General features: G+C 43.2%; 1 protein-coding gene and 1 long non-coding RNA gene across 2 annotated transcripts; one reads left to right on the top strand and one right to left on the bottom strand.

The window, feature by feature from the left end:
• Nucleotides 1–2,089: 2,089 nt before the first annotated feature.
• On the bottom strand, nt 2,090–21,772 carry LOC109306565. Its single transcript, XR_002100041.1, has 3 exons — nt 21,583–21,772; nt 11,901–11,904; nt 2,090–2,101 (listed from the first exon to the last, which is right to left on the bottom strand). It is a non-coding gene; the product is annotated as an uncharacterized LOC109306565 (long non-coding RNA).
• SLC25A15 (solute carrier family 25 member 15) lies at nt 2,912–19,368 on the top strand. The gene is made up of 6 exons (XM_019530013.1): nt 2,912–3,045; nt 9,930–10,188; nt 15,412–15,549; nt 16,159–16,328; nt 17,223–17,381; nt 19,115–19,368. The coding sequence occupies exons 1-6, from the start codon at nt 2,991–2,993 to the stop codon at nt 19,237–19,239; spliced, it is 906 nt and encodes a 301-aa protein (XP_019385558.1). The 5' UTR covers nt 2,912–2,990; the 3' UTR covers nt 19,240–19,368.
• Nucleotides 21,773–22,836: the final 1,064 nt, after the last annotated feature.

The raw sequence follows: 22,836 nt of genomic DNA, 5'->3' as shown, positions 1-22,836 counted from the left end.
GGGAGCGGCGCGGGCGCTGCTGGAGACCGTCTCGGCCCAGCGCCCACGTGGCTGGGCAGCTCTCGGGGCGGTTCAGGCGGAGCCGGGCTCCAGCCCGCTGCCTCTGGCCTGCTCCGGGCGCTCCTGTGCCCTCGGCTGGGGACACTCCTGGGCTGGTCGGGGAGGACGCAGCCGGGGATGCTCCTGCTCGGAGCAGGGGTGGGACTGGCCGAGCTGCTGGGGTCCTGGAGAGGCCTTTGCTGGGGGGATGGGCTCCCCCAGAGCTCCTTGTTGGATCTTGAGGGGACTGAAGGGTCCTGTCCTTGAGCTGCAGACCTTGCAGGACTTCCCACAAGGCAGAGCAGGCTGCAGGCCAGGCCTTCTCCTCTTCACTTAAAAGGGCCTGGCGCTTGCCCTCTGAGCAGGCTGCAGCGTGGTTGAGGTTGTGGTGCTCTCGGCTCCTGGTGTGAGCATCCATTTTCTTGAGGTGGCTCTGAGGTGATGCTTGGGCAACTGTGCTGAACCGAGTAAGAGAACTGCCTGCCAGCTGTCATCTGGTACAGCGCTTCCTCCTTTCCTGTGGGTCTCCAGCTCTGGAAATTAATGGGGGGGTTTTGGGGTGTTCCCCCTCGGTTTCCTTTATATAATGCTTCCCCCATTGTAGCCAAAGCAATAGGACAGCCTCATGATTTTGAGTCTGCTTTCCCCAAAACCTGGGTTCTAGCATGGGCAAGAGTAGCTTTGCTCATGTTGCAAAAGCAAGGCCCAACACAGACACAAGGCATGGGCGAACCGGGTGGCCATCCAGGGCCTGAAGAGAAAAGGGGCCCGAAAAATGGTAACTTATTTGTTTATGAGTATCATCATTATCTCTGAAGGGGGGCTCGATTCACTGAAAGTTTGCCTGGGACCTAAGTACAGTGCTGTGCAAGAGGCAAGGATTTTTTAGGACAGTATCTTTTATTGGACCAGTGATGTAGTTGGGATAGCATTAGACAAGTTTTTGAATGCAAGATGTTCTTTCTTCATGTTGGCATGACGTGTAAGAGATGCTTTCATGACTCCTACATTGTAATCCTTTTTGTGCTGCCTTGTTGTGACCTCAAGGAAGTCCAGGGTTATGTCCTGCCTCTCTCTCAAAAAGAGTGAATATTGCCTATCTTTGAAAGCTGAGGCATAATCAAGATGGAAGGCACTTGATCCTAGTATTAGAATCACCAAATATTTCCTCATAATCACAGAGGTGACTCCTTGTCTGGTTTGGATTTGTAGTTTAATTACCCAAGTAGCCAGTGCCTGCCGAAAACCTATAGATCTGTTAAACACCAGTCAAATAAAGAAACATAGGAAGGAGGAGTATATGCATTGGTGTCTTAATTTTAGTTTCAGTACTTCCTCTTTAAGCTACCAGTGTAGTAGGGTATCTGTTAGCCAAGGCATGGTACTTTAAATTCCTAGCCAAATATACTTTTCTTTGAAAACATTTTCTTTTGTTTCCATTAGTTTGTCAACTCCTCAATGAATATCTGAGAGTTGGTATGGAAGATGGCATATATTTCATTTTTAGCTTGCTGAGTGTTCATAATTGGCTCCACTGTGGAGAGGGACCTGTTTCTTCATAGTGACTTCTGTCATTTGGAGACATAATTTTTATTCATTGATTTCTTCCTCTACATGTGTCCTAGATCAAAATTGCAAAATACTGAGTGGACTGTAGTGACGTTTTAATTGTAGGATAATTTAAGTTCAACTTAATCTTGTATAGTAGAGTGTCATTTTAATCATGGAAACAGGTAGATTTTGGGTTCCTAGTTTTTGAATGCAAAAAAGTGGGGGTTTTTTGGTTTTTTGTTTTTTTTTGTTTTGTTTTGTTTTTTTTAAGTAGAGATCATGGTTCTCAGGCTATTAGCACAGATTTGTATCTATAACCCAAGAACTCCGCAAGAGATGCGGTACATCTCCTTGAGCAGAATCTTTTTATTTGCAGTATGAATTTCTTTCCCCCTTGCTTCTTGCTTATCTGACTAGCTTGTCCCCCTGAATGCTTCAGATTTAAATAGTTTGCTCAGAACTGAGGAGGATTTTCAATCTTGTAAATATCTCCCCTTTACTTGAAAACATGCTGAAAAATAATGTAAGGAAGAAAGATTTGTCACTCTCTAGTATTTAAAAAAAGATGTTGGATGTTCAGTAGCATCAGCGGCTGGAAACTTTTTGAATTCCTAACAAGCTGGTTAGTCCCAAACAAATTAGTCTTTTTTCATGAAATAACCTTTGCACTAACATGGAGACTTGTGTTGCATGAGTGTTTTATTTGAAAACTTTGCCCCTTGAAGGCTGTTTATTGTGCTAGCTTCTTTCTTGAGAGGCAGAGGAGAGGGAAAGCCTGACTTTCACTTTACAAAAAGTTGCTGAACACAAGGCTTCCTTTAAAGAGAACTCCATTGGGAACATAAGACGAGCACAATTGCTTCCAGGTATTTTCTTTTGTTTTTTTTCAGCAGTCCTTGGAATGGATACTGTTGTTTACCTAAAGAATTTATATGGACCCTAATATCACATCTGAGCTGCTTATGATCTTTAGTGTAGTTCTCCTACTCCATCTCTTCCTCATGAAGTCAAGAAGTACTATGTCCCTCTTTTTTTAAAGAGGGAAAGAAAGACTAGGTGACTTGCCCAGGGTCACTTGGTAAGGGCAAAAAAGGGCAGTCGAAGTCTAGCCTGACCTTCATTTCTCTTCCCTTCTTTTCTTAATTTTTTTTTTTTTTTAAATCAATAAAAAGGGGTGGGGCATGAACAGAAATTGAAGTGTATATTAATGTATGAAAGTAATTAATCTGGCATATGTGACATTGGTGATTCTTGTAGCCATCATTTGGATGCATTGTTTTTTTTCTCCTTTTTTTTTTTTTTTTTTTTTCCCCCCCCCCTACATAGGTATATGCATCTTGATACCTTATGTGACTGTGTGGATTTCTCATTCCTTAGTAACCAGTTAGCAACTGAGAAACATGAGGACAAATCCTGTTATTCAAGCTGCTATTGACCTTACAGCTGGAGCTGCAGGTAATATCTCTGGAGAAAATGTCGTATTTTGCAAAGCTTTTGAGTTTGATGTGAAAGAGTCTGATATCTGAAATGAGCACAGTATAGGGACAGCAATCTAACTGGTAAATGATAGTGGCACTTGTCACTAGCATTTTTACTTTCTGAAAGCCTGTTATAAAGTCACATCCTTTATGGTTGAAGAAGGAAGTTGAGGTGAAGCAGCTGACCTGGACCGTCTCCCCTTCCCACCCCTCCCATCACTATTGCTCTTCTCCAGTGAAACACATGCTGGAAAGTAAATATGTAATCTCCCTTTCAGGGTAATTATCTTCTAGGTATAGCTTTGCATGTTTCCTAGGGTTTAGTTTGTATGCTCACATGACTTGTGACTGGCATTTTGAAACTCAAGTTTTTGCAATGCAGGCAAACAGTGTGCAGGAAGGCTGTCATGATAATGCTGTCGCAGAATTCTCTTTGGATAGCCTCTTGCCCCTTTCAGTCGGAGTTATCTTAAACAACATCCAAAGAATGTATCTGTGGAAATTGGGGAAACTTAATGGTTGGCAGTTCATTTATGTCATTCAAAGTACCTTCTTACTTGTTAATGCTGCTCCACTGCCAGGTCTGTACTACTGGCATAGCTGTCCAGTAAGTCGCATGATGCTTTTTTTTTTTTTTAAAGCACTCTTAAAGATATCTATAATGGTAAAACCCTAGTCTAGTTGAGCTTTAGCCAGGTAAAGCAACTTCTTTGTTAGAAAAGTATTTATCCTTCAGAGAAGGGGCTTAACTGTTCACAGATTCACAGAAGTTTAGGACTGGAAGGGACCTCATGAGATCATTGGGTCCAGCCCCCCTGCTCTGTTCACACATACACACTTGTGCATTTAGGATGAGTTGTGCAGACTGCAAAAGTCCTCTATATCAGGAAAAAAATGGATGGATTTAATGCTGTCCTTCTATACAAGAATGACTTTTATCCCAAAAAGAGAGGCAGAAGAACTCCTTTTGCCAGTATAAATGCTGCTCCTATTCTGTTATATAGACATTAAAGATTCTACTATAGACTAGCCCTTAACTGCAAATAAAATTTATCATTGAGACTCAATTTATTCAGAATCCATTTATAAAATCAAATTATTTTTTATTTCACTAACTGAACAAACATTTCCACACACAAGCTTGTGTACTTGGGTTGATTTTCCCCCCCCCCCCTTAATTATTTAAACTAGTTTTCTTTTAGCTGCTTTTGCTTTCACTGGTACCAGATATTGTACAGATTAGCAGCATGACTTGCAATGGATAGGTGAGTGGTTTGGCCAATTTATTAAATAATTGACTCTGATGGTTGTTCTTTGTTGTTTTTTTTTTTTTCCTAATGCCAAAAAACGCTGGATAGCAAAGAAACATGAAATGAAATTAATTAACTTTTGAGTTGTATGTTACGAAAGAAGGGTAGTAAAAAACAACCCGCATATTAGATGCCATAACTGAAACTAGATAACTTTCAATTTTTTGCATATAGGGCATATAATTTAGCCTGTTTTAAATTTTTGCTTTGTCTTTGTGCCATGGGTCTAACAGTACTAGGCTTGAGAATTTCACAAGGTACCTGCTACTCAGTATTTCATATCGAGACGGCAGTGTGAAAATTGTTAGGCAGAGAGGTGTGCAAGCTCTGCAGAGGGATGCTTGTTTCGTGTTGGCTTCTGTCCAGTCAATTACTTACTTCAGTGCCTCCACACATTGCTTCCTTTGGCTGCTGAAATGAAGAGGAGCCTTCTGTCTCTTGTTTATCCCATTGCTGAGCTAGTATTCTACCCCCTTGTTTAGAGGGTCTTCCTTGCCATAGTTTGACAAGGACAGATCCTGAAGTTATTCTTTCACAAAGTGAACATTGTGATTCTTCTTAGCTTCTCTTTGCCAAACAAATAAGGAGAAGTGGAGAATGATGAGTCTTGTCCTCCCTCCTTTCTTTTTCCCTCACCCCTTGCCATACATAGCTTGGGAAAACTTGTATAGACTATAGAGGTACAAGATCTCTTTAGCTTCAGACTTGGGAACAGGACACTCCTGACTTGCATTCAGAAAGCTAACTTGGCTACCAGGATGACTAGAAACCTTGCCTTAATTTAAAAGGACTGTCAATATTGATGGCATATGTTCCCTTCTTACCTCTCCCCTGCCCGAACTACTTACAACTACCAGTACACCTACTGTTCAGGGAAGTCTGTTTCCTGGCAGTATATAGGAAAGTGGGTTTAAAGGTACATAACAGCTATGTATTAAGCATCCTGTTCTGGTTGTAACTCTGGTATTCCTTTAAGTAGACTAAAGGAGCCAAAAGCTTGAAACAATTGAATAAAAATATTGAAATGCCCTTGGTTGTTTTCACTTTGATCGTATTCCTTTATCCTAAAAGGTTGCTCTTAATCTTTCCCCCTCTTCTATCATTCCTTACAGGTCTTCTTTTATCTCTTTCTCCACCCCCCAGCCCCCTTGCTAGAAATTCATCGTACTAGCCAAGCTCTCTCTTACTTTTAATGTTGCTACCTGTTGCTTGCTACAGCTGGGTTTCTGCCCTCCAGCAGAAACTGGTTGTGCCGCAAAGAGGATTAGCAAGCTGAAAGGCCAAGTGAGATTGGGGGGGCCTCTGGGCTTAGGGCCTGCATGTAGGATGCCTACCACAGATTTGGGAATTTGAAGCCCCAGACCTGAGTCTGGGAGGTAGGATACTTGCTAGTGGTAGCACCACACAGACTTTGAATGATTTGAACTCTGCTCAGTTGAAATTTGGAACTTTTAATTTGACCTGGAAACAATTATATATTACCTGCTTTATTAATAAAATAAGAACTAGCAAACTAATAAGCATGAGAAATTAGAGACTCAAATACCCTCACTCTGGTATTTATACCTAGTTCTCCTATCTTTTCCAGGAGTCTCCTCCTTAAAAAGTCACTCACCCTTAGCTGTCCATTCTTTCGCCTCAGGTTATTTGAGCCCCTCTTAACTCTTTTACCTTTCTCTCTCTCTCTCTTTCTTTTTTTTAAAAAAAAAAAAAAAAAAAGCTTTTTTGGGTGTTTTCTTTCAGCCACTGTTAACCAGGCTATTTCAGGTTCTGTTCTTTGCTCCATTTCCCAAACTTCTGGTTTCTGCTGGGCCCAGTCTGGAATTAGTCTTAGGAAGGTGCTAACAGCCACCTGAGGCATTCAAGCCTCTTGTTCTAGCTCCCCAGCTGAAGTTCACATGACTGTCCAAGCCAGCAGTAGCTTTTCTTATTCAGCCCTTCCTTCAGGAGGGCAAGAAGCCCTGATTCCAAGTTGGGTTTGCTCAGTAGCCAGCAAATCCAACAAAGCCATTTGGTCTAGGATAAAAATGGCTATATAGTTGGAGCTAAGATGGGGAATTCTCCTGAAAGGTCCATCTTGTCTAGCAACACAGACCAGCCCTAACAAGTGCAGCAGTTATAGGAAACGCTTCAGCAAAGAAGTGTGTAGGGGTTTTTTTGTTTTGTTGTTTGTTTGTTGGTTTGTTTTGTTTTTTTTTTTTTCCTCTGAGTGCACACCCAGGCTCTTTTATTTTACTCCTTATCAAACCCCTCTTCCCTTTCTATCCAAAAAGTAACCTCATAATAACCAGATATTTATGATAACCACATGTGCACAATTGGTTTCTTTAGAAATATGTATTTTTCAGAGTTAAAAACTTGTCCTCTATATTTTAAAAAATGGTATGTGAAAATCTCCAGCAGAAAAGAATAATATAGCCTGAACACACAACACTATGTGATTTTTTTTTTTTTTTTTTTTTTTTTGCAGGGGGTGGGCAACTTCATGGCCAGCTCACCTGCCTTGGGCAGTCTTCCCTGTCTCCCCTGCACAACTTGGTGGTTAACTTGATTTATTAAGTGGGAGGCTGCCCATTCCTTGCCCTGATGCCAAGGGGCACTATCTGCAGCTCCAAACCTGCTTTACACCTTGGCCCATGCCTCACAGATGGCATCCAAATTATGATTACTTCCCCCAGCCTGAGGCCAGGGCAAACTAAGTCCATAATTGAGCTCCATTTGCTCGCTCTCGCTCTGCTTCCCTCTCACAAGGGGCCTCTTGCATACTTGCCCATCCTGGGCCACGCTCCACTGCCCTAGCTCCTCTTGAGCAACCCCTTGTGGGCTTTCAGGCTTAGCTACTCTGTCCCTAGTACCACCATGCAGCAGCTTCAGCTCCTACAACTTTCCCTACTCTGTGGCATAGCCTTAGACCAACACTGGGCTGCATTTGCCCCAACTTCCTCACTGGCCAACTCTAGACCCTGTCCCACCCTGGGGTCTCCTCATTATACTTGCAACTAGCTACTCACGGGACTGGCCTTCAGGCTTATTCCCAGTTTGACCCTACTGTGAGGGGCCTCACACCATGGTTACTAACTTCCCCCTCTGGGGCCTCCAGGATCTTGCAACCCTGCTGGGCTCTGGTGCCTACAAATGAGCATACCTGGACCCACTATTCCCACGGATCTCATGATTACCCAGCAGATAGTGGGGGATGGGGTTCAGGTGCCTCTACCCACCTTTCACCAGGGAGGTTAGCGATCCTGGCATTTAGTTGAGACTGCCCCACCACAGGCAGTCCCACCAGGCCTCTCTGGTCACGTCCAGGACCGAAGGAGCCTCCATGCCATCCCTGTAGTTCCTGCCCTTGCCTCCAGGATGTTCCTGAGCCATAGCTCAGCCAACTGATGTTTCTGTCATGGCCACTGGCAGCAAACTGCTGCCTCCCTCTTATAAGCTGGGTCCGAAACTGGCTTCCCTAATGCGGCACCTGCCAGCTAGCTGCCTGCCTCAACCCTTAAAATGGTAAGCAGCTGAAGGTGCACTGCCACTGCTTGTAGTATCCTAACTGTTTTCAGTCTCCTATAGATAACCTAACTGACTTTGCTCTCATGGAAAAATACCGTTTGCTTTGCACTGTGATGACTTAAGACAGTGGTGTGAAGCATTTGACAGATTGACCTTGCAGCACAGTTTAGCAACATTGCTGAATGTTATCTTTTCTGTTTTCCCTTTATATAATTATCTGGAGACTAAGTACAATATACAGGGTAAACTATATACTATCTCCATTCTACTTTGAGACAAAAGACCTTCTGTCATCCACTTGACATGTTGTTATTATAACTTTCTAAACATTTTCTAGTAGCATTCGAATATCCATTAAGAGGAAATGGTTATCTGCTTAAGTATGTAGTTATTTTTCTTGTATCTGGCCCTGTAGTTCTTGGGTGTTTTGGGGGTTTTTTGTTTGTTTTTAATGTATCATGGCAGTTGCATAAAATCTCATTAATTCAAACCTTTCAGGAATAAAGAAATATACATTTTTTGGTTGGTTTTAGGACCGCAAGTGACTAAAGGCATGACTTGGTATAATGCTATAGGTGTCTAAAGTGAACTTAACTGCTAGGCTTTGGAGAATAATCCAGTTTCTCTCCCTCATAAACCAAAAAACTCTAGTGGTACCTCCATTTGGGACAGCAGAGTTCACTAGGTGCCTACACTTGGGCTTCTGAGCACGCTCAGAAGTGACAGTTTGATCACCTGGTTGCTTTGCTCCTACTCAACCTTTTTCTGGTCCCTTTTTGTCCTGAGAAGATGCCAAAGTCTTTGTGATGTGACCTGTTGAACCTTCTCTGAGTATGCCTGCCTTACACCAAACACATTACGCTCCACTCATAAGAAGTGGTAGTGCTACTGCCTGCCTTTTGTTTAATATCTGTAGGTTAGAGTGGTCTCCAAGGAAGTTGGAAGATTGACATCTAAGTCTGCCTCGGCCTGACCCAAATCCATATTTTTCATATGTTGTCCTAACCACTGTGCTTCAGGCCAGCTGATGGTACCCTTCACCCTTCCTGTTGAACTTGAGCCACTGGCAGCAAAGAATACAAGAGTTGTTTTGCTTTCCTTTTTTCCTGATAGGATTGGTGTTAACTCAAGCAAGGGGCTTATGGTGCTCCCCTGGCCTGGGGTTGGGGGGTGAGGAAGAGAGCCTGAACAGAAATGTCATGGCAGCAGCGACCAGAACCCAGAAGGTTCTTCTTCCTGAGGACTATTGAAACCATGAAGCTACAGTGAGGCCCCTTCTTGTATATCAGCCCAACTTCAAAAGGAAAGGTGGAGAGCTGTGCTGCTTTGACTGTTCTACAGCCTGGTGGCTGAGACACTCCTTGCTGTGTGGGAGAGGTGTATGTTTGAATAGCTTCAGGCTGGGAAAGGCCTAGAGCCCATCATGCAGGAAGTGGGAGACAAAGGTGCCTGTTAAGGTTGGCACCAAAGCTCTGGACAGGGTTGAGAACCTGGGCAAACCCCCATGCTACTGCTTCCTATTGGCTAGCTTTTGGTGGATGTTCTTGGGTCACTGCTAACAAGCAGTTCCTCTTGCCATACTTTATGTGGAGTGCTTGGGTACCTAAACTGGTTAAATTAAGTCATCCTCAAGAGGTACCCAAGTCTTTCCCACTGACTGTCTATGGAGCCTAATCGCATGCAGCGGGTCAAATTAGATTTCTCTCTGGGGCTAAGCTGCCTAGATTTTTAGGCATCTACATGTAGGCAGTGGAGACCAAACTCTATCTAACTTATTTGATACTTGTTTGTTTTATTGTAATCTGTTCCTAAATGTTGTCATTTTTTTTACTTCTGTAACTTTCTTCAGTAGTATTCTGAGAATTAAATTCACTGGTATAGTGAAAAATGTGTCTGTCTTATGCCAGCAGTGAATTTGTCCCCTCTTGCATATTTCATGACTTTTTTTGTTCCTCAACAGGTTTATTTCACACTTGCCTTCAGTAGACTATTTGTCCATGCGATTCATTAAAGTGCTGTTGAATCTTGACATTTTCCTCAGGTGGGACAGCATGTGTGGTGACAGGCCAGCCCTTTGACACAGCTAAGGTTAAGATGCAGACATTTCCCGGCATGTATAAAGGACTCATCGACTGTTTTGTGAAGACCTATAAACAAGTGGGATTTCGAGGCTTCTATAAGGGAACCACACCAGCACTTGTAGCCAATATAGCAGAAAACTCTGTTCTATTCATGTGCTATGGCTTTTGCCAACAAATTGTGAGGTTTCTTGCTGGTCTAGACAGGAAAACAGAGCTGAGGTTAGTAACTGCATCTCATTCCTCCAATGTATTGCACAATTAAGTCAACAGTAATTATTAATGTTACCTGATTTTTACTTTTTTTTTTTTTTAAATGAAGTTGTTGCACTGTATACTATGTTGTGGCTGAGTAAGTGCTAACTCTATAGCACATTTTATCTAGCTGCCTGTAGTGTATTTCATAAGAGCAGTTTGCTTGTCAGCACAGTGTCTATGAGAATAGTATCCAGAGTGTTTTTAAAAACAAAAACACCAACCAAATCAGACTAGCAGATCTCTGTTGAGAGTTTGGTAAGCACAGTAGAGAGTAAGGATTTTCAGTCTTAAGTATTTCTAAATGTATCTAGCTCTCATTGTCATTGGGGGGGAAAGTATCTTTAAATTGCAGTCCTAAAACATGCATAGCTTTAGCACATAAAGATTTAATCGTGCTTTGTGCTGCAGGTAAGTTAGGGCCAGGGGTGTTTTGAATTCTGAACTTCATAGAAAATTAGGGTTGGAAGGGACCTCAGGACGCCATCTAGTTTAGGCCCCTGCTCAGACAGGAACATCCCCAACTGTCTCATCCCAGCTAAGGTTTTGTCTGGTTGGGTCTTAAAAACCTCAAAGGATGGAGATTCCATAGCCTCTCTGGGTAACCTGTGTCAGTGTTTTACTACCCTCTGAGGTTTTTTCCTAAACTTCCCTTGCTGTAACTTGAGACTCTGTTGCTCCTGTTCTGTCATCTGCCACCACTGAGAGCAGTCCAGCTCCATACTTCTTAGAACTCCCCTTTCGGGTAGTTGAAGGCTGCTATTAAATCCTAGATTCTTCTTCTCTAGATGTAAATAAGCCCGTTTCCTTCAGTCTCTCGTAAGTCATGTGCCCCAGCCCACTAACCATTTTCACTGCTCTCTGTGGATTCTCCAATTTGTCTACATCACTTCTGTAGGGGGGGCACTAAAACAGGCCACAGATGTGGCCTCAGCAGTGCCGAATACAGGGGACTAATCACTTCCCTTGATCTGCTGGGAACACTCCTCCTAGTGCATCCCAGTATGCTCTTAGCAGTCTTCACAACAACTGAGCCTGTTGTCCACTGTAACCCCCACGTGCAACAGAGCTGCTGCTGCTTAGCCAGTCAGTCCCCAGCCTGTACTGGTGCACAGGATTCTTCTGACCCAGGTGCTGCTGGACTTTGTACTTGTCCTTATTGAACTTCATGAGACTTCTTTTGATCCAGTCCTCCTGATTTTAGTCTAGGTCTCTCTTAATCCTAGCCCTACCTTCAAACATATCTACTGCTCCCCCCAGCTTAGTGTCATTTGCAGACTTGCTGAGGGTGTACTCCATCCCATCTTTCAGATCCCAACTTTACCAGCACTCCTAAAAGACAAGCAAATTGTCCATTTTCTTCCACATGTGCCTTCTGCTTGGATGTCCAAAATACAGTGCATGTGAATATTTGGACTAAGGCCAATAGAGAAGGTCTCTATTGGCAGCATACCTGAAAGCATTAACAGAAACACCCCTGTACCCTGGGTTGAGTGCCTTGGATTCTTTTAAGCAAACAGCCAATGAAACTTGCTGAGAGGTGGGAGGGGGGCTTGTCTACTTGAAGTGTGTGTGGGGTTTTTTGTTGTTGTTGCGTTTTGGTTTGGTTTGGGGGTTTTGTTTTGTTTTGTTTTTGTTTTTTTGGGGTGTGTTTTGGACAAGTGAAGCTAAACCTGCACTAGTCTCTGGTGCCAAGGTATTGCAGCAATGCAGTTAGCTTTGTTTCAGACTCTCTTGATGAATAATTTCAAACTATTCAGTGCGTTGAATGTCACTTTTTGACCCCATATGCATCCCATGCACTGAATAGTTTTTAAAATTTTTCGTCGAAGTCTGAAACAAAGCTAACTGCATTGGTGCAATACCTCTGCACCAGAGACTAGTGCAGATTTAGCTACACTGGTCCAACCCCCCCTTCTCTCCAAAAAAAAAAAAAAATCACAACCCCCAACAAAACCAAAAAACAAAACCCAAAAACCCCCACACACACTTCAAGTAAACAAACTCCTCCCACCTCTCAGCAAGCTTCATTTGGCTGTTTGCTTAAAAGAATCCAAGGCACTGAACTCAGGGAGCCCCAGGTGTATCTGCTTGCAGCCTCTTGGCTGCCTGCCACAGCTGGTCTGGGCTCTGGGCAGGTCTTTGCCATCCACCATGGAGCCCAGGTTGCTCTCAACAGGGAGGATGCTAGCAGCTGTATGGGGGGGGTCTGCAGAGCCCTGGTCCAGGTCATTGCCAGCAGCAGGTGCAAAGACACCTCAGGAAAGATGGTAGGGAAGGGTTAGACCCTTGTGGCTCCTCTGCCATCCTCCGTGAAGCACATGTGCCAAACAAAATGTCTTCACGTGTCACGCTGGCATGCATGCTGCTGTTGCCAGCCCTGATCCATGACTATCTGAACAGGCCAGTCATATGTTGCACTTCAAAACAATGAATGTACAAAGGTAGACCCTATAGCTTTTAGATTTTTGCCACACTCCTATGTCATTGTGCCTTGTTTACTGACTATTATCTGAATGCTGGTCTGAAAACAAAGTTGCTAACTTCTTGTGGGCTCTTTTGGATCCTCACTAAATTACTTTTAGCAGTTCACAAACACCAATTTATCTTCACATGCTCATGGGAGGTGCGGAACATCTTAGTTTTGTTTTTCCAGGGGGGGTGGGGAGGGAGAGAGCTAGGGCGCACATTTTATCCAGGTCAGAAGTATTTGCTAACCTTTTGGTGTCCAATTTATGAGATGCCTGGGACTTGTTTGGTTTTAGGACTTAATGTTGCCACACCTGAGAACAGGGGTGTATGTTTTATAGGGTATTCTTAATGATTGGTATACAAGGGTTTGTTGTGCTTTTGGAGATTCCTTAGCTAAATGACCGGCTGCAAATGCTGAGGCCAGGACACAATGGCTGAGGAGACCCTTTCTGGTCCTACGTTCTTCAGCACTTCACACATTCAGAGCACTGCTCCTGCTGACCCCAGTTGTGGCTGGAATATTCAGTGCTTCTGTAAAGCAGACAATGGGGTATCAGGTCAAGCATCCAGGATACAAGGAAGTGTGGTTTTAAGAGCCTTGACTAGCATCGCACAAGAACTCGGTAGTAGTGGGGATAGTACCGTAGCAGCTAAAATAAAATCCTGCTCCCTGTCGCCACAGGGCTACCCTTTCTTATCCCACAGTCACCTGCCTCATTCACTACACACACTCCAGCTTTCTCAACAGAAGAGACCAGGGTCACCCCTACAGTAGATCATCCCAATTTGCACCCCCAAAGCAGATTCATTCTGTGCACTTGATGAGCCAGCAGCCATATGAAGGGAAAGGGGAGGAGTGTAATGATGTAAATAGGCTGCATCATAATGTAAAGGCGCTAGGGAGATGAATTGAAGTTGCCCTGGGAACTAACTGTGGGGTGCTTGACTTTACAACCAAACCAGTATTCTTTTAACACGGGGGGCGGGGAGGTGTTGCTCAACCCTAAGCACCATGTCATCCAGTCTGTGTAGAGCTCAAGGGGTTGTGGCTTTATGAACTATAATTGGGCGCATAGGATAGGACCAGTCCAAATCCCAGCACATGGGGCTAGGGGACCCCTCTTCTAACTGCTTCTGTTTGTGTGTAAACAAAAGCAGTTTTGGAAAAAACAAGCAGCAGAAAAGCACCACGGAGTAATTCTGGCTGGCTGGTATCCACTTGGTTCATCGGCAGGGGATCTGCTGTGTAGACTTTTTGCCACTTAACCTGTATAGCTGTAGGTTGTGACCTCTCAGGCTGATCCATGCAGATGGGGGATGAGACTTATTGGCCATGGTCTTTGTGAGCCTTTGTGTACTCTGGGCTATAGAGAGAAGTATGCTCTAGTGGGTGACTCTTGCCCACTTGCCTACCCCCAGACCTAACCCGTTGTATTCCATCCACCCCAGTATGTTCCCGGTCCAGTTGTCTGTCTTGTCCCAGGCTCATAGTGCCAGCCTCCCCTCAGATTCCACTAAAGAGACAGAGACAGTTATCTCTCGGCTTCCTGTCCTCCCCTGCCCTAGACTCCTCATGCAGTCTGTCATCTCCTCAGTTCCTTATGCTAGTCTCTCCCCCCCCCCCAGTTCCTCATACTAGTGTCTTTACCTGGTTGCTAAAGAACTGTGACTGGTTAGATAAAGGCTTGGGCTTGTGATGCTGTTATTAGTTAATGAAACTATACAGTATTTAAGTTCTGCTTTATTCACCTATATAGGCTGTGCTTTTGTTTAATGATAAGGGCCTGTTTCTTTGTGTCTGAACTTACATGGAGATGGAGAAAGCTGGGTTTTTAATTATTTCCCTATTTTAATTCTAGCCTTTTTGCCCTTCAGGGTATTATGGTTAAGGCACAAAGTTTCAAAAGCCAGTGGTACTCAAGGGAGCACTGAATGATGTGGTTAGCATCATATCTGGCTGACTTTTGACACCTGCCTTCCCCCCACTTTGCTTCTCAAAAGACCAAATATACCCATTTTACAGGTGGGTCAGCTGGGGGCAGCATGACTCCACAGAGTAAAGGTCCAAACTCCTGCAATCTGGAGCCATCTGAGAACAACTAAAACCTCTCTGCCATCATGCTGTAATGTGTATTAGGGCTGTCAACCTCATCTGGCCCAATGGCTGGTATGGGGCCAACCCAAAAGGCAGATGAATGGCATGAGGCCAACCCTATGGGCCAGATACAGCACACTTAAAACTTGCTTCATGGGTCTGGCCTGGGACATGTGGCACACAGCACCAACTCTGGCTGGTCCAGGACCCATATTGCATGTGGCGCCTGCCCCAGAGCTGCTGGTATTGCATGTGTTGCATTGTCTCAGAGCAGCTGGGGCAGGTGCTGTGCATGTTGCATGTTCTGGACTAGCTGGTGCAGATACCATGTTCAGCATGTGTCCCATGAAAACTCCCAGGTGGAGCCAGTCCAGTGCACACTGTGCAATTGTACGGATCAACCCCAGGCCCAGGGCAGCACTGGGGGCCAGGTAGTGGGGCTCCACATGCCAGATCTGGCCCAGGGGATGTACCTCTTGACACCCCTACTGTAAGTGATTCTTTCATTTTTCTTTTTCTGTTTTGCTTTATTAAAGCTTTTGGGAAATTGGCACTTATGCAATAGGCTGTATGGGAAAGGAGGATGAATGCTTAGATGCCTTCTGTAATTTGTCTTTTTTCAGTGATCTTCAGAATGCAGCTGCTGGCTCTTTTGCTTCTGCATTTGCCACTTTGGTTCTTTGTCCCACAGAACTAGTGAAGTGTCGATTGCAGACCATGCATGAATTGCAGCTATCTGGGAAGATAACACAAGGACACAAGTAAGTGTAATCTGTTGCCATCATACATCTACTTTGACATTCCATCCCTGATTTAACAAGTGTGTTGGCTAGTATTGGCTGCTGACTGCACAAAAGATGGATTACTTTCTATGAAGGTGTAGTCCTGCATTGAAGTCAGCTTCATTACCAAGTGTCTGGCCCTGCTTCCCATCAAGGTGAATGGTAAACCTGTGCAACTGACCTGAGCCAGCAACTCCTGGGTTCTGATTCTAGCCTTGTACAAGACATGCAGCCTGTTTAGCTTTGTGTTGGTTTTATTCCCTTTATGTAAAAAGTAGTAGGGATGGAGTGTTGTTGTAGCCATGGTAGTCCAGGCAATGTTGAAGAAAGTTTTTTTTTTTGTTTGTTTGTTTGTTTGTTTGTTTTTTTTTAATATGGTATTTTTTATTGAGCCAGCTATATAGCAGGGAGAGCTGTTGCACAACCTTTTAGGGCAACTACACAGTTGGTCCAATAAAAGATATAGTAAAACAGAGGTACTATTTAAAGTACTTGCAAACAGTCTTTTAGCATTCTACCTGTTAACGCTAAGTGTCACTAATTAATTTTTTTTGTTTTTTTTTTGTTTTTTTTTTCAAACTCTATTAGTACAGTCTGGTCTGTAGTGAAAGGTGTTCTTCAAAAAGATGGTCCCCTTGGGTTTTACCGTGGTCTGTCCAGCACTTTACTTCGGGAACTCCCAGGCTATTTTGTCTTTTTTGGAGGATATGAGCTGAGTCGGACATTTTTTGCATCGGGGAGATCAAAAAATGAGCTAGGTATGTTCCAGCTCACAGGTTGGTGAAAAGGTCATTCTCCAACGGATTTGGCATATTATGATTTCATATATGGAAAAAAAAATCTCTTCTGAAGTATTAATGCACATTTTGGATGTTCAAGTAATATATAAATAAGCTATGCTATGAGAACATTATTAAGGTTGAAAGTTAATGCACATATACAAGGAAGTGTCAGAACTTCATTTTCCTGTCCCCTGCTAAGGACTTGGCAACAGTAGTTTGCTTTGCCATGATGCAGAGCTTGAGTTTTAAATCACCTGACCTCTGGTCTCTGCTGTGCATAAATTTTTTTTTTTTTTTTTAATAATAAAATATAATCCCAGAAGCAAATGTGTACTTGCACTTGAGAGAGCGATCACCTAACAATGGAATCTTGCTCCATACACGTGTCTTTGCTGTTATATTCAGAATCAGAACTGCTGGCTTGAATGCTTATAGCTGTTAGTTACATTGGCTCTGATTTTTGGATTGTACTTCTTGTCCTGGATATACTTTTGACAGAATTGACATTTCTGTGTACTTTGTATATCTCTGTATATATTGGCAGAACTAGACTTTTGTATTCTAGGTTGAGGTTTTTGGTGGCTTCACTTAATTTTAAGTAATTAAAATTTAGAACTACAGTGTTAGGAAAGCATACATATGCATCTTCAATGCCAAATTTCTAGCTAAGTAGTTCAGGAAATAAGTACACCTCCAAATGTGCAGAAACTGGAAACTTTAGAATTACACAACTCACAACAGTTAATTCTTTATATCTAAAATACAGATCAAAACTACCAGCAAGAAGCTATTTTTTCTGTGATGCACAACATTCTATGCATTCCTGCTGTTCACATACCTGCAAAATAACTTGCTTCCTTTTTTTTTTAGGTCCTATTCCTTTAATGATAAGCGGTGGCTTTGGAGGCATCTGCTTATGGATTGCTGTGTACCCTATAGACTGTGTCAAATCTAGAATTCAGGTTCTTTCCATGGCTGGAAAACAGGCGGGTTTCATGGGAACATTTTCAAATGTTTTGAGAAATGAAGGTAGGTGTATGTGTATATAACAATCTGCAGAATTATGGGTCAAAACCACTTTCATTGGAGTACAGTAGATACAGGAGTAATCTGGGTAGTCTGCAGCCTGCTCAGTTCAGTGGACTGCTAAATTTAAGAACAAGTAGCTTGGCTCCTTTTTATTTCAAAAAGCACAGCTCATCAACTCTGGCACAGCTGATCAAAGAAGTAGTACCCTTTGAAATAAGCTATCATCAATGGCTAAAATGCCACTGTTCTTTACTGAAGCTCTATATACCCCTCATTTTTAAGAGGATGAAGGAAATAACTTGATCCTGTGGAATATCCAGGTTCTATTCTGCTGCAGTAGCTACATTTTATAGGGGGAATTTAAGCTCTGCCTTTCCCTCGGACTACCTGGTCCTGGGAAACAAAATTACTTGCCTATCTTTGTAAAGACAGTGAAGGGAGAACATTGGGCAAAAGTGCTAGTAAAGGAAAGATCTTGAGCCTAAATGTTGGTCTCTACTGCCTCCTAGTCTTGCCTCTTTGTTCTGAAGGCAGTCTTTTAGTCCATCCACTTTTAAAATGGTGAGAATTTAATCCATTTTACTGTCTTTAACTAATAACTTGTAATGTTTTAATTTAGAATAAGACTCAAGCTCCTAAGAAAGGAGTAGATTATTAAATTGCCTTATTGATCAGTCCTTGAAGTTGTCATTTAGAAAGAGGTTTGACAGCAGCCAATGTGGGGAGAAAGGAGCTCTTCCTCTGACTGCTAACACATCTAGCATCCAGTAACTACTTTGGCTTCAGCTCCCCTGTGAAAATCCCACTTTATAGCTAGGGACCTACCTAATTCTCAGTGGCTGCCCCTTGACTTTTTTTTTTTTTTTTTTGCAGTCCAAGCACAGCACCAGCTGCCATTTTTAGCATACCTCTGGCTGAGTGGCCCCAGAAGTCTCAACCCTCCCTATAGATTAACAGATGATTGTCAGTCTTGGGAGGGGTAGGACTCCTGGGCCCCCTTACCCAACCAAAGGGGTTGCACTCTCTACTACAACTATTTGGCCCCTCATCGGGTACTCCAGCAAAACTCATTGCCCCTCATCTCATTCTTGATGGTGTTGGACAAGGGAAGCTGTCATCTTCTCTCTCTTTCCCCTGCCCAACCAGATTTGCTCCTGTGGTTGGGGGTGTGGGGAAGATGAGTCTGGCTGAGAAGAGAACCTCAACTTCCCTGCTTATGGAGAGGTACCTCAAGATTCCCTGGAGTGCCTCTCTCTCTCTCTCTAAGCAGGAAAAATGAGCAAGTACTTCAGGATGTTGAGGGGCCTGAAGCCCCCAGAACACCAACCCAAGATGGATTGAGAGTACAAGCAGCTTGGGCTACCTGTACTCTTCCACCATGGAACAAATATACATCTTCTGTAATAAAACAGTAAAGTCTGTTATTTAATGCCTTTTGTCATGCCACTGATTTATTCCTTTTGTCACCCTACAAACGGTAGCAATATCTGTTTGCTCACAATTGTTATGGTGGCACAAATGAGGTGTCAGGCAATGTCTGTTTCCACCCTTAAATTTTTGGCCTCAGAAATGCTGTCAGCTGGTTCAATTTGCCTCCTGTTCACTCTAAACAGGACCAATAAGTGAGGCTGCTCTTTCCTTGTGGGAGGTAAGCTTGTGCAAAATATTCTGAATCAGTACTTTTAAACGTTGAACATCCAGATCATTAATTGGTTCATACTTTTGTTTCCCAGGAGTACTTGCTTTGTATTCTGGACTAAAGCCTACCATGCTTCGTGCATTCCCAGCCAATGGTGCATTATTCCTTGCCTATGAGTACAGCCGGAAGATAATGATGAAACAGATTGATGCCTACTGAAGCCTTCCAGCAGATCTAGATCCACCTTTTAAGAGAACTATAGGTCACCTTGGGGTTTGACTACACACAACAAAAATCAGGTGACCTTATTTTTAAGAAACCTGCTTTTTATTGAAGATTTTAAACTTTTTTTTTTTAAATTTTTTCTAGACCAGATACTTTTTTTTCTAAGTCTGATCCACAGGACTGGCTGGGGCTGAGTAGAGGAGGTTGAAGGCTGGAAATTTGTATTCTTGTTCCACCAATTAATACTGTTCAAGAGACTTTAAGATGCATACTGCCCTTGATGACCTTTGTACTGAGCATAAGATGCTGCAGTTGTTTCCAGTTGAACCTACTGTTCCCATTTTATATCTGAATCTCTAGTGGTAGAGCAGGAAGCCAGTCAGGATTTCCGTTTTTTCTCCAGTATTGGTAATGCAGTGTTTACTAGTGCCCTGTAACTTTGAGAAAATAGTATTCCCCACTGAAGCTGAAGGTACTGGCATTGTACACTTAAGTCTTAAAACTATTTATGGACTCCTGGCACTAATAGGCTACTATAATATTATAAACGCACAAAGGAAGAGGTATACATCAGTTTCCTGAAGAACTGAACCTTTAAGGATTGTGTACTTGTTTTTTTTTCCTCCATTACTGTATGAAACAAGCACATTGTTATCCACAGAATTGCACAGCAAGTGTTAACAGACCAAAATCAGGGTATAGTGCTTCCTGCTGTGACTTAATCTTATTCCTGTTTTCATATCAACTTGGGAGGCGCTACCCCAGAATTAAGCATAAGATGGAGTGGACAAGCAGGACACATGCCTTAAGAGCTGGCTAAGTGGAGGGGTACCAAGGACAAGGAAGGGATATCTTACCCTACCAACTTACACTGGCACAAGATATTCTGGGAATCAGTCTTTTGTAAAACTTCAGTGGAATTATTGCTGCCGAGGTGGAGAACTGACCTCAATTATTTCACTACTGAAATCAGCCCTTTTGCTGCTAAAGCTCAAGTTGAGAGGGCAAAAAAAGGATGGTTCCTTCCTAGTTGCAGTGAATTCCATTACTGTTCTAGAGAACTACAATTCCCAGAATTCCCTGCATTCCATGACACTGCTTAGCTTGCAGTGTCATGGGTCCCTGAACATTGCCTGGAAGAAGGAAAGGAATGGTAAGAGGCTAACCTGTGAGAACAGATATATAATTTTAGCTTGGCACCAGGTTGGGTTAGATTTGTTTCACCCTGAACTATGAGCTTCTTGCTAAAGAGAAAAGCAAGTTACTAGCTGGGTCAGACACTACAGTTAGCTACTAGATTAGGTCAGAGGTGTTAAACTCATCTGGCTTGACTGGCCAGAAGGGTAGTGTTGGGGTGACCTGTAGGCTGGCTCTGGCTTATGGACCCCCTCCCATTCTCTTCCCCAGCATACCTGATCCAGCAGATACTCCAGCTGATCTGGGACCTATATTGCACTCACTGCCTCTGTAGTCCTAGACCCACACTGCCTGCAAGTGCTGTGAACAGCACGGGGCCTGGAGCAGCTGCCATGTGGCAACTGGACTGTATATGGCACCTGTTTCTGGCTCAGTGCCTAAACAGCATGTGACCCAGACCAGCTGAAGCAGTGACTGGATCAGAAGAGACCAATGCTTTGCTTGAGGCTTGGGATATCATCTTCCCCTCAACATACTATAACCATCATGCTGTTACAAGAGGTTGCAAAAGAAGTTGTCAGTAGTCAGATTACATTTTGCTTTTTGGATGGAATAACTGGCTTCAGTATGCCAGAATAAAAATCACTTCAACTATGAGAGTACAGTGATCAGGAATGGGAGACTATGGCTTCAGCTTTTACTCCCCAGTTTAGCACAGGCATTCAAACCAGCTTCTCATTTAACTATTCCCTCTAGAAGTCACTCTAACTCCCTGACCATGCAAAGAGTGCATGTACTAGGTGGAACAGCATCCTCAGACTATGTGAAACGCAATTTATTCCAACTGCCTGTATTGCATGGCAGCAAAACAGTTTACCTTTTGGGTGGAAGACTCAGTTTAAAAGCCTCCTATTCAAAGGTGTGCATTACAGCTATGCTGGTATAATAAAATATTTTTGTTTACATAAGTCCTTAGATCAGCTAGATACTTGAAAAAATTGTTCTTTACAAGCCTTTGGGCACAAAACACCTTTCTTCAGGTACAGGCCAGATAGAGACCTACTAGTTGTGTGAATCTAGTCTTTGGCAGCAGAAACTAAAGCAAAATAGTTCAGTATTTGATCACTTGGAGCTATAGGTACAAAAAGAGCCATTTCAGCAAATATTTAAAATGAAAACATGCCTAGCTGTCAGTATAACAGTAGTAGTAGTTTGCTGGTACTTTCCAGCTGAAGATCATTAGCTTCCTTGCTGTACTTCTCCTAGTATGTAAAACTACAAAAAAGGCTTAGTATCTCAGAGGGTTTTTTGCTCTGTTTGTTTTTAAAAACAGAGCATGCTAGTGTCTCAAATTTCCACAAGCCAAGCAGCTACAAGAAGATCAAACTGAGCCAGGAAGACTAGGTTGCTTCTTCTTACCCATCTCTTCCATAAGGAATTAATTCCCTATAAGCTCAGGTGTCTGTCACTGTATGTAGTCTGGCCACTTAACCCACAAGTAAGAAAAATGTTGAGAGAACATCAAGTAGTGGCCTCCTTTATAGGAACACTAAAGGATTCTTTGTTAGTGCTAGTTCTGGCTTTAATTAGCTTTTAGAGGACAGCAGAAGGCTTCCATAAGACAGGGATTCCTGGTAGGAATAAAACAACCTTAAAAATTTAGAGCTAGTTTTGGTTTCCTTTGTGACTTGCACCCCTTAGAATTAGGTTTTTGTTTTGTTTTTTTTTTTTAAAAAAAAAAAGCTCTGCAGGCATGGGAAGGTGGCCAGCTCCTGTAGGCTTGAACTACCTCCTATTCTAGGGGTGGAGAAAGTGTAGCCTATAGGCCACACCTATCCTGCCAGGCAATCCCATCCAGCCTGCAGGACCCATATGCAAGCCCTGGCTATTGCTGCCCCTCTGCAACCTGGCATCTCCACACAAGGGGTATAGTTCTGGTTGCCAAGCACTTGTCCCCCCTCCCCAACCTGACCCATGTCAGCCCCAAGCTAGCAGGCACTAGAGAAAAGCTTCTGCCTGGCAGAGCTTTTGCTGGTGCCCTTGTACCTGTTCAGCCCACTCTACCTGCATTTCCAAGCTTGCAGGCAAGGGCCCCAATATACCAGAGTAAGACTATTTTGAGCTATAATGCAAATCACCTCTAGCTTTACTATGCAAGTGAGTCAGGAGAGACTTTTTTTAAATAGAAATCAAAGTTAAAAGTTAGAGTAGGTGTAGTTGTTTAGTACAAGATGTTTTTCTTCCCCAGTTTCAAGCTCCCTCCTCAAAAGGAGTGCTTCCAGGTCTGGGGTGGGGAGGTCCCCATGCAAAGATGTTTCAACTTATTTCATAGACATTAGGGCTGGAAGGGACCTCAGGAGATCGAGTCCAGCCCTGCCCAAAGGGCAGGAAGTCAGCTGGGGTCATAGGATCCCAGCAAGATAAGCATCCAATTTACTCTTGAAGGTGTTCAAT

This window comes from Crocodylus porosus, unplaced genomic scaffold, assembly GCF_001723895.1.
Source record: "Crocodylus porosus isolate Cpor-Errol unplaced genomic scaffold, CroPor_comp1, whole genome shotgun sequence".
Lineage (NCBI taxonomy): Eukaryota > Metazoa > Chordata > Crocodylia > Crocodylidae > Crocodylus > Crocodylus porosus.
The sequence above is the reverse complement of the archived record's forward strand: the minus strand, read 5'-3'. Positions and strand labels throughout refer to the sequence as shown.